Below are 12,691 nucleotides of genomic sequence, written 5' to 3'. Positions count from 1 at the left end.
CATAAGAATTTTTTTTAAAGTAATAATCTTGGGAATATGATTAAGGGCTAGTCCCCAATTTTATGTTCTTTTAAAAAATGACAATATTCCTTCTAGTAAGGTATAGAAAACAGACCCTAGTCTTATACTAAAAATAAATATAAATGTATTTAATAAAGGTTGGTATATTTAAGAAATAATGCAGAATTTTTTGACCTTGTGTATAATCGTTCAGAAATCACTAATTAAAAGAAATCTTGAAGACAAAACAACTACACAAAACACTTACCTCTAACATTTCATGCAGTGTTATCAGCTGTGCAGTTGATTCTTGAAAGTTTTTCTTTGACAGAAATGTGAATAACAAAGAATTAACATTTCAATTCTGCCAATGGCCGATTAGACTATATTTATCACAAAAATTTTTTAAAGTAATATTTCTTAACTGCAATGGTACAAGGTATACCAAAATAAAATATTTATAATTAGGTGATTTTAAAAGAATTCTGAAAGTAAACAATCTGCCTGTACTAAACAGGTTCATAAAAACAAAGTTCAAACAACCTCGAAGAGAGTGAAATCTTTTGCAATTACAAGAAGATACAATTCAGACTATCTACAAATATATAATGGATAAGTTACATTATACATATTACATATACTCATGTAATTGAAAGTCTAATGTTTGAACTCTCCAATCAAAATATCTCAAACAAATGGCATTCCAAACAGTATTTATACAGCTTCAGGACAGGAAACTTACTTCCCAGGGAGCCTTGTTCAACTTTCTATAGTTCTTGACATTTCCTAATGTTAACTCAACTAACTGCTTCTTTTTTCCTTGGAATGACAGGGAATAAATCCCATTCCAATTCGATCCAAGAATTCCTCAAATGTTTGAAGACAGGTATTATGAGCCCTAAGTCTTCACCATATTAATCATTAGTTCCTTCAATTATTTTTCACAAGCCATAGCCTTGCAGCCCCTCATATCATGGGTGCTCTCTAAATGTGCTTTATCTTGTTTTTTTCTTTTTCAATCCAGTCTCCACATGATACAAGTGTGATTTAAAAAGCAAAGACAAAAAGGAAGACTCGCTTCCATACTTACAGATGCTGGTACTTTATTCATCAAGTTTATTCATCAGCTTTTGGACATCTATTCTGCCCTGCTGACCTCTCTCTGAGCATACTATCATCTAAAATGCCTAAGCCTCTTTCATACATCTAGCCAAGACAGGTCTCCTTCATTCTTCAATGTTTTAAACCCAAGAAAGATATTCTATGTACCTCCACTAAATATTATCCCTATTTTATTTGGTCTAGTTCTAGCCAACTGAAAAATATAGGCTTAATTCTGTCATCCAGTATATTTATTAGCTAGCTCCCTTAGTTTCTTATCATTTGCAAGTTTTCATGACCATGCCTTCTACTTATTTATCTAAACTCCTATTAAAAATATTCCAAAGGGGGGCGCCTGGGTGGCTCAGTCATTAAGCGTCTGCCTTCGGCTCAGGTCATGATCCCAGGTCCTGGGATCGAGCCCCGCATCGGGCTCCCTGCTCGGCGGGAAGCCTGCTTCTCCCTCTCCCACTCCCCCCGCTTGTGATCCCTCTCCCGCTGTGTCTTTCTGTCAAATAAATAAATAAAATCTTAAAAAAAAAAATATTCCATAGGTCATCTCTTTGTGCCCATGGGTCCTGTCCCCGGGTTTTATTTAATAGAAATACCTTATTGTACGAAAACAAAAAACAAACAACCCCCCCCAAAAAAGTATTCAATAGGACAAGGATCTAAAAGGGATCTGCTAGAAATCCCCTTCCAAGATAATATTAATCCTAATGAGCAGCTTGCGTTCAGACATTTAATTAATTACCAAGTCACCTACTATAATGACAGCTAGTACTTTCCTGATACCAGTCCAAGATTACCAGGGAGTCCTTATAAAGTCTTATGTAGGGGAACCTGGGTGGCTCTGTCAGTTAAGTGTTTGCCTTCCACTCAGATCATGATTCTGGATTTGGGGATCTGACCTTGCATCAGGCTCCCTGCTCAGTGGGGAGTCTGCTTCTCCCTCTGCCCTTCACCCCGCTCCTGCTATCTCTCTCTCAAATAAATAAATAAATAAATAAATAAATAAAATCTTAATTAAAAAATTAAACTCTTATGTAAGTACAAATATACTAAAGAAAGAGTAAAAATAAATGCAATTACTGAGTAAAGATAGTAAAGCTGCATTTCAAAATCTCCTGATCTCTAATACCTTACAAATGAAAAAGTGGTTAAAAAAAAAGCAGCAATCAGTAGTGATGAAAGCAAACAGAATTAAAGAATTGATACAGAAATAAGCAGCTACAAAGCACAGATTAAAATATAAATGTTTGAGACAATCAAAGAAAAAGCAGAGGAAAAATATGAGAGCAAACCAAGAAAAAAAAAGTTTTCAACATAAAGATATGAAAAACAATATGACATGATAAAATAAAATTTCCATGAAATGAAATGTGACCTAAATCTGCCCCTAAAAACAATGCCAACTTCAAAGCAAAACTGATATTGAATGATCAACATTGTGACATATCTCTGTTAAATTACTGAAGTTCAAAGATAAAGAACTCTTCAGGCATGTACTCAAGATATCTAGAGGCTGACCTCAGATCACCACAGCACACTATATTTCAGAAGAATGGAGCAATCCCTACCAGATCTTAATTTTTTTTTTTTAATGTGCTGAAAATATCCTTTGGCTATAAAAGCAAACAAAGTATTTCCATCATTCAAGAATCTAAGAAATAAAATGCCCAGGAATTCTGCTTAAACAAAGTACTTATCAAAGAAATCCATCAAATCAAACAACTAGTTAAACTTAAAAACTTAAAAATAAATGGTAAAAGATGATAAGCATTGAATTCAATACAATATAAAAGACTAAACACATACATGAATATTAGTATGAGAACAGAATAAAAGCGCTATAAACCTGCCAAAGTTAAAATAAATAACACAAATTATAATGAGGTTATAGGAGGAAGAATGTTAATATCCTCATCTTTTGTAGCAGGGAGTCAATGAATGCTGTCTAAAATTGAAAGGTGAAATTTAAAAACGTATTATAATGTTTCTCATAATTTGTTTTCTCTCTATTAGGAATCTCCCCAGAATTAAAATCACTTGAAGCAAAGAAATATTTATCTGAGTTAAATAAATCAACTTCATTCATTTTTCTTCTATCATTTAAGTAAAATTACATGTAATACTTATTTTATATTGGCCTATACAAAACTACATTGATCTGGGGGCGCCTGTGTGGCTCAGTCAGTTAAGCATCTGCCTTTGGCTCAGGTCATGATCTTGAGGTCTTGGGATCGAGCCCGGTGTTGGGTTCCCTGCTCAGCGGCGAGTCTGCGTCTCCCTTCCCTCTGTGTGCTGTCTTTCTCCCTCTCAAATAAATAAATAAAAACTTTACTAAAAGAAATCTACATTGATCTGCATATCCATCAATCCATTTATGCTTCTATACTTGTATGTGTTTAGGAAGGTGTCTCAAATGATGTTCACCTAATGTTAATGATGTAGTGGAAGGATTCAAGTTTTTTTCCTTTTATACACATCCTTGAATGATAAAGCCCAGTGTTATGGACAGAAATGTGCCTCTCAAAATTCACATGGTCAAGTCCCAGCCCCCCTGGTGACTATATTTGGAGATGAAGCCCTTAAAGAGGTAATTAAAGTTAAATGTGACCATAATGGTGGTACCCTAATCCAGCTGGACTGGTGTCTTTATAATAAGACAAAGAGACATCAGAGAGTTCTCTCTACTCTCGAACAGAGAAAAGGTCATGTGAGGACACAGCAAGACATGGCTGTCCAGGAACAAAGGCCTCAGCAGAAACTAACCCAGATGGCATTTTGATCTTGGACTTCCTAGCCTCCAGAATAGTGAGAAAATAAAATCTTTTGTTTAAGCCATTTAATTTGTAGTATTTTACTAAGGCAGACTGAGTCATCTAATACATCCAGTATTACTACTTGACAGAGAGAGAGAAAAAAGAGAAAGTAATCTATCATTTTGTAACATTTACCAACAGTTCATATACTTCATTTAAAAAAAGTGAGTTTATCAAATATGACTTAACAAACCCATGATGGCTTCTGGTGATCAATGATTCCTTTTTAGAATCCCTCAAAACCTCTGGTTCTATTACTGGAGAAGCTTGATAGATTAAAAAAAAAGTTGAAAACAGGCAAGACTGGAATCAGAAAATGTCACTGAGTTACTGTTAGGATTATGATCATTAAGAGGTAGGGAATCCTGAACTTAATGAAATGGTTAACAGAAGGCTGTCAGTAATTTTAGAACAAGGTGTATAAATAACAACAGATAGAATGGGAGACATAGTCCATAACATATGTAAAGCCTCCGGATAGTTACAATGAAGAAAGGGAAGAATAAAAAATACAGATTATAAGAAAACGAAGAGAACTTTCTCTCCTTTTCCTAGTATACTCACAGTCATTCAATAAACATGAACTCAGAAGGTACTATAACACATATGTAATACAGTAGACCTACAAAGATGAATTCAACACATCAAAGACCTCAGAGTGCATGGTGGGTGAAAAGAGAGATAGACGTAAATGATTACTACAAAATCCTGTGACAAATGCTAACAAAATGGCACATAAACTTCATTTAATACTTCACACAAGGGCGCGCCTGAGTGGCGCAGTTGGTTAAGCATCCAACTATTCTTTTTTTTTTTTTAAAGATTGTATTCATTTATTTATTTGAGACAGAGAAAGAGAGAGGGCACAAGTGGGGAGGAGGGTTAGAGGGAGAGGGAGAAGCAGACTCCCTGCAGAGCAGGGAGCCCGATGTGGGGCTTGATCCCAGGATCCTGGGATCATGACCTGAGCCAAAGGCAGATGCTTAACCAACTGAGCCACTCAGGCACCCAAAATGTCCAACTCCTGGTTTTGGCTCAGTTCATGATCTCAGGGTCATGAGATCAAGCCCCATGTCAGGCTCCATGCTCTGCACAAAGACTGTTTAAATTTCTCTCTCCCTCTCCCTCTACTCCTCCCATTGCCACATGTTCTCTTGCTCTCTCTCTCTCTCTAAAATAAATAATAAATCTTAAAATAAATACTTTACACAAAAGATGATGTTTGATTCTTAAGAATTTGCTATCCTCATCAGATAGGAAGTGTTTTGTAAGCAGAGGGAATAAAACGTATAAGGCACAAAAAATGACAGGTCATTGCATACTTGCTGGGACTAGAGTGGTATGGTTGAACGGATTCATGGAAGAGATGAATAAAGAATGGTTGGGCAGGAAGTAAAGACATAGACAAAGTCCAAATATAAATGCATTACTCTAAGGAGTTTATAGACTTCATCCAGTAGGGAGCCATCAGTTTTATGTTGAAAAATGATTAAAATATATATTTTTAGAAAGATCATTCTGGTGCTGGTTTCAATGCCTACTCTACTTCCACAAGCTCTATTTATTTATACTATATACTGTTTTTACAAAAGGAATTAAAGTAGTTCTTCCCAATCTTCTGTCACCAATTAAAATATTTATTTGCTTTTGTGGAAAAGGTTTATTCCATCATAACTACTAGTAAAATAGTCAAGAACTTACATTAACTAACAGCTATCTTCTGATTTTAAAAGTTACATATGTTCATCATGGAAACTTTGGAAAATAGTCAAAACAGAAACAAAAACTAAAATCCTAGCCCCCAGACATAGGCACTATTATATTTTTTGTTACAAATTAGACTCATAATATTTAGTTAGCTGTTTTATCCATTTAACAATAAATTGTGAGCATTTTAGTAACTCTTCTGGTAGTGTTCAATACATTATTTTTAAAAGGTATATTTTTCCCCACCATATGGGTAAATATTTTAAAAATGCATTTAATCCTGTTTTATTGAACTAAGTGGCTTCTAATTTTTCAGTCAATATTATAATATAATGGAATATTAATATACATTTATCTCTGTGTATCTCTGAAACGTATAATAAACTTACAAAAATTTATCAGGAAATTTACATTTGAACCTATGTGAAACAATCTCATATATAAATATCTACATGAATGTGTTCCCTAAAACTTACCTTTTTCTTTTTCTTTTTCACATTTCTATCAGGCAGAGGAAAATGATCTTCCAGAAACTCACCCAAGGTAATCAAGAGTTTCTCCTTATATTCTTTTATATCATGCATTTTAGTTTTCAGCTCATCAAAGACTCTAATAGATATTTTAAAAATTAAGAGAAACATTTTACTGATAAAATATATAAAATACATAAGTATATGTAACTGGTAACTCGTAAACAAACACGTTGTTCAAACTTCATTTGTTCAAACGAAATAACTAGCTTTATGAAAGTAAAATTCTCTATTTAACATGTAGGGAAACTATACATCAAGTCATTAATCAAATGTCACATAACAGTTGGCAAAAGTTAAGTAAAACTCACAATTTCTAATAAAATTTCCCTTCTTTTCATTATGTATTTCATGTAACATAAAAAAATAACTTTTTCTTATTTCAAAAAACTAGAATACGAATACCTTGATTCAGAAAATGTCACAACCTGATGTTTCAATTCATTGTGTAGTACATTAAGAGATTCCAGTATCTGTTGTTGTTCATCCAACCACTGTTGCTCCCTTTAAACATGGAAAAACAATACCAACATAGCCAAATAAATAATACCAATTCAACATATATCAGTGATTAAAGGTAATTATAATATAATTATACCTTTCCAAGTCTTCCTTTAGCTTTTCATTCTTTGACTGCATAGTAGAGAGTACCAATTCAAGATCATGTCTCAATTTTTGGAACTGGAACAAAATAATGCAAATTGTTTAGTCTGTAATCCTATAAACAGTTATATTTCTAAATGAGGCTGAAATTTACATTATTTGTTTAGGATAGATAATCAGAAATCAAGAGCAAAAAAGCCTACCAGTAAGTCTGAAAGGAAAATATACAGCAGGTACTAGGTTCTTGGTAATATTTCATTTGTTAAATTCAAAAATACAAGAAGGAGTTTTGAGCAATACATTTTGATACTGAAAGACAATTAAACAGTAAGTTTTCAGTAATCAGGTAGATTAGGTCTCTTTTCTAAGGAGACTATACAAAAACAGACACAAATGATTACCATTCATTTAACAAATATATCACTGACTACCAGACATTGTTGAAGGAGTCAGGGATTCAAAGATGAACAAGAGAACTGAGACAAATATATAACTCCAGTGAGTGATCAGTATCATGAAGAATAAATAGTAGGAATGGCTCTTTTAGGTAGTATGACATGGAGAGACCTCTCTGATCAGGTTAACAGTATAGCAGCAGATAAAGAAGACATGAGATAAGACATGACCATCTCTAGCAAAAGAATGTTCCAAGCAGAGAAAATTGTAGGTACAAAGGCACTGAAGCAAGAATATATGTGACATATTTGAGGAACATCAAAGAAGACTGTGTGGCTACAGTAAATTACAGTAACAACTTGAGTTTTTTCTAGTATCTTTTTGTTTCTAGAACAAATTAGCTAGTATTCCATTCTCCTGATGTCAAGGGTTTCCATTAGCTTTTTATACATCTAAATCAGTGATAATTTAAAGATGTATATCATAAACCTTATAGAAACCATGAAAAAAAGGGGGGGAAGAACCAGTAAACCAATAGTATAAATAAAATAGGTTTATTTTTAAAACTACACAAGTCATGAAATGGGAAAGAGGAAAACAGGAACAGAGAAAAGGTAATACAAATAGGAAAGAAAAATCAAGTACAAAGATTGCAGAGCAACCACACTGATACTACATTAAATATGAACTAACAATATAATTAAATTAAAAATAAATAATAGAAAGGTAACTGGAAAAATCTGCAAACATTTAAATATTAATAACACACTTCTAAATAATCCATTAGTCAAAGAAGTAATCTACAAGAAAAAAATTATGATGAACTATTTGAAAATAAAAACAAAATAAAAACTTCTGGGTGAAGCAAAAGCAGTACTCAGATGAGAATTTACAGCAAAAAGCCTCTATTAGAAAAACAAAAGCTCTCTGGGCACCTGGGTGCCTCAGTCCTTCAAGCATCTGCCTTCTGCTCAGATCATGATCTCAGAATCCTGGGATGGAGCCCCCCATCAGCTCCCTGCTCAGCAGGGAGTCTATTTCTCCCTCTATTCCTCCCCCTGCTCATGCTCTCTCTCTCTCTCTCTCAAATAAATAAATAAAATCTTAAAAAAAGAAAAGAAAAACAAAAGCTCTCAAATAAGGGCAGCTTCCACCATAAGAAAAAGAACAAATAAAATCAAAAGTAAACTGAATAAAAAATAATGATTAAAAAGAACTTAAATATAGAAAAACAAGAAGAAAACTGGGGGGAAAATCAATGAACCCAAAGCTGATTCTTTGAGAAGGTCATCATAATTACCCACACTAATTACAACAGAAAAAAGAACAAAAATTACTAACATTAGGAATGAGAGAGGTGACATTACTGTAAATATTAAAATGGTAATGGAGGAATGCTAAGAACAAATTTAATAAATTTGATGAACTAGATAAGATGGACAAACTCTTTAAAAGACACAAACTACCACTTATTCAGAGAAAAAAAGAAAACCTGACCAGCCATAAAAAAAACTGAATTTGTGGCTAGAAATTTTCCCACAAAGAAAACTCCAGGCCCAGATGGCTTCACCTGTGAATTCTAACAAACATTTAAGGAATAAATAATACTGATTCTATACAAACTCTTTTGAAGACAGAATACCTCTCAACTCATTCTAATAGGCCTGATACCAAAGCCTGACCAAGATGTCACAAGAAAAGAAAACCATAGACTAGTATCTCTTATTAACACAGACACAAAAACCTTAATAAAATTTTAGCAAATTAAATCCATCAATAAATAAAAAAGATTAAGCAAAGTGGGTTTATCCTAGGAATACATGGTGAATTAAACAAATAATATAATTTTTTTTAAAAAAATCAATGTACTAAGTCAATGAATTCAGTATAGTCACTGTATAAAATTAATTACAGCAACTGTTGCATATCTATACATTAATAATGAAGCAGTAGAAAGAGAAATTAAGAAAACAGTCTATTTACAACTACACCAAAAACAATAAAATAACTAGGAATAAACTTAACCAAGGAAGTGAAAGATCTATACTCCGAAAACTATAAAACAGTGATGAAATAAATTGAAAATGACACAAACAAATGGGAAGATATTTCATGCTCATGCACAGGAAAAACCAATATTGTTAAAATGTCTATATACCCAAAGCAGTCTACAGATTTAATACAATCCCTATCAAAATACCAATAGTGGTTTTCAAAGAACTAGGACAAATAATCCTAAAATTTCTATGGAACCCCAAAAGACCCCAAATAGCCAAAGCATTCTTGAAAAAGAGCAAAAGCTGGAGGTTTCACAATCCCAGATTTCAAGAAATACAACAAAGCTGTAGTAATCAAAACAGTACGGCACTGCATAAAAACAGATACATAGACCAATGGAACAGAATATAGAGTCCAGAAGTAAATCCATGCTGTTATGGTCAATTAATCTACAACAAAGGAGGCAAGAATATACAATGGGAAAAAGACCATTCCTTCAACAAATGGTGATGGGAAAACTGGACAGCTACATGTAAAAAAATGAAATTGGGCCACTTTCTTATACCATACACAAAATAAACTCCAAATGGGTTAAAGACCTTAATGTAAGACCTAAAACCATGAAATTTCTAAAAGAAAACATAGGCAGTAATTTCTTTGACATCAGCCATAGAAATAATTTTCTAGATATGTCTCCTCTGACAAGGAAAACAAAAGCAAAATTAAACTACTGAGACCACACCAAAATAAAAAGGAAACCATCAGTAAAACTTACTGAATGGGAGAAGATACTTGCAAATGATATATCGATAAGGGGTTCATATCCAACTATATAAAGAACTTAAACAACTCAATAACAACAAAAACAAATAATCCAATTAAAACTGGGCAGAGGACCTGAATAGTCATTTTTCCAAAGAGAACATACAGGGGTGCCTGGGTGGCCCAGTTGGTTATGTATGTGCCTTTGGCTCAGGTCAGGATCCTGGGGTCCTGAGATCAAGCCCTGCATCGGGCGCCTCGCTCAGCAGGGTGTATGCTTGTCCCTTTCCCTCTGCACACCACCCCCCACTCATGCTCGCTTTCTCTCTCTCAAATAAATAAATAAAATCTTTAAAAAATAAACAAAGAGGACATACAAACACATGAAGATGCTCAACATAACTAATCATCAGGGAAATGCAAATTAAAACCACAGTGAGATATCACTACACACCTATCAGAATGGTTATAATGAAAAACACAAGAAATAACAAGAGTTGGCAAGGATGAAGAGAGATAGGAATCTTTGTACACTGTTGGTGAGAATGCAGATGGATGCAGCCACTGTGGAAAACAGTATGGAGGTTCCTCAAAAAATTAAAAATAGAATTACCATATGATCCAGTAATTCCACTACTAGGTATTTAACCAAAGAAAATGAAAACATTAATTTGAAAAGATATATACACCCCTATGTTTACTGTAGCATTATTTACAAGAGCCAAGATATGAAAGTAACCCAAGTACCCTTCAATAGAAGGATAAAGAAGATGTGATATATAGGTACTATGGAATATTATTCAGCCATAACAAAGAACATCATCTTGCCATTTGCAACAATATGGATGGATCTAGAGGGGATAATACTAAGTGAAATATATCAGACAGAGAAAGACTATTACCATATGGTTTCACCTATACATGAAATTTAAGAAACAAAAGAACAAAGAAAAAAAAAGACAAAGAAACAGTCTTAAATATAAAAAACAGAGAGGAGGTGTATGGAGGAATAGGGAAAGGAGACAAAGGGGATTAAAAGTACACTTATCTTGATAAGCACTGAGAAATGTTTAGAATTGTTGAATCATTATATTGTATACCTAAAACTAATATAATACTCCATGCTTAAAAATAATCAGTGTAATTTATTATATCAACAGACTAAAATAGAAAAAATATCATCTTCTCAATGATTTTCAGAAAGAATAAATGACAAAATTCAATAATAATTCATGATTTTAGAAAAAGACTTCATAAATTGTAATAGAAGGTAATTTCCTCGACTTGATTAAGGGCATCTATGAAAAATCTACTACTAATATCACACTTAACGATGAAAGAGTGAATGCTATCCACAAAGGTCGGGAACAAGGCAAAAATGTCCATTCTCACCACTTTTATTAAATATGTTAGTAAACGTTCTAGGGGCACCTGGGTGGCTCAGTCAGATAAGCCACCGACTCTTGATTTTGGCTCAGGTCATGATCACAGTGTCGTGAGATTGAGCCCTGTGTTGGGCTCTGGGTTCAGTGGGGAGTCTCCTTGGGATTCTCTCCATCTCCCTCTGCTAGTGTGCCCCCTCTCTCTCTCAAATAAATAAATCTCTAAAAAAAAAAAAAGTTCTAGAACAGTACAATAAGCCAAGAAAAACATATGAAAGGCATCTAGCAGCACCTAGCCGGCACAGCCAATTAAGCACATGACTCTTGGTTTCAGCTCAGATCGCAATCTCGGGGTTGTGAGATCGAGCCCCGAGTCTCGCTCCATGCTCAGTGTGGAGTCGGCTGGAGATTCTCTCTCCCTGTCCCTCTGCCTCTCCCACTCATGCTCTTCCTCTCTCGAAAGAAAGAAAGAAAGAAAGAAAGAAAGAAAGAAAGAAAGAAAGAAAGAAAGAAAGAAAGAAAGAAAGAAAGAAAGACAAACATATAAAAGGCATCCAGATGTAAAGGAATAAATATAAGGGCGCCTGATCTCAGATGACACAACTAGCCATGTAGAAAATCCTACATCTACAAAAAAGCCACTAGAATAAAGGAGTTTATCATACTCACTAATAGAAGATCAATATATAAATACTAATTGTATTTGTATGTATCAGGATTACATAACTGATAACTGAAAAAAGAATACCACTTTAATAGCATCAAAAATATGAAATACCAAAGGGATGAACTCGACAAAAATGTGTAAGACCTGCACACTTCTATTACAATTTATCAACTCTTTCAAAAAATCATGAATTGGCATGCTTGGCTTGCTCAATCAGTAGAGCATGAGAATCTTGATCTTGGGGTCATGAGTTCTAAGCCCCACATAAGAGGGGGTAGTTTTCTTAAAAAAATAAAAATTAAAAAAATCAAGAATTAATATTGAATTTTGCCACTATTCTTTCTGAATTCACTGGGGCAATCAAACATCTTTTTTTTTTTTAGTCTTTGATATAATGAATTATAAGACACTGACAAGATAAATCTTAAAAGTACTAAATAAATGGAGACCTAAGTAAATACAGAGATCATACAAGGCTCATGGATTTGAACTGAGATTCAGTATATTAAAGATGTCAATTCTCCTCAAATTAAACTACAGAGGGCGCCTGGGTGGCTCAGTTGGTTAAATGACTGCCTTTGGCTCAGGTCATGATCCTGGAGTCCCAGGATCGCGTCCCACATCGGGCTCCCTGCTCAGCGGGGAGTCTGCTTCTCCCTCTGACCTTCCCCCCCTCCTGCTCTCTCTCTCTCTCATTCTCTCTCTCAAATAAATAAATAA

At 34.0% G+C, this 12,691-nt stretch overlaps 1 protein-coding gene across 4 annotated transcripts in view; it reads right to left on the bottom strand.

The window, feature by feature from the left end:
• CENPK (centromere protein K) overlaps positions 1–12,691 on the bottom strand; it is a 63,407-nt gene that overhangs the window by 25,114 nt on the left and 25,602 nt on the right. For all 4 annotated transcript variants that reach the window (XM_025892784.2, XM_073905416.1, XM_073905415.1 and 1 more), the window contains exons 7-10: positions 6,762–6,844; positions 6,569–6,667; positions 6,110–6,242; positions 269–322 (exon numbers count right to left, since the gene is read on the bottom strand). In XM_025892784.2, the coding sequence (XP_025748569.1) occupies positions 269–322; positions 6,110–6,242; positions 6,569–6,667; positions 6,762–6,844 (369 nt within the window). The remainder of the gene's footprint in view (positions 1–268; positions 323–6,109; positions 6,243–6,568; positions 6,668–6,761; positions 6,845–12,691) is intronic.

The sequence above is a fragment of the Callorhinus ursinus genome, unplaced genomic scaffold (genome assembly GCF_003265705.2).
Source record: "Callorhinus ursinus isolate GAN/ISIS: 27379988/994484 unplaced genomic scaffold, GSC_fseal_2.0 scaffold23, whole genome shotgun sequence".
NCBI lineage: Eukaryota > Metazoa > Chordata > Mammalia > Carnivora > Otariidae > Callorhinus > Callorhinus ursinus.
The sequence above is the reverse complement of the archived record's forward strand: the minus strand, read 5'-3'. Positions and strand labels throughout refer to the sequence as shown.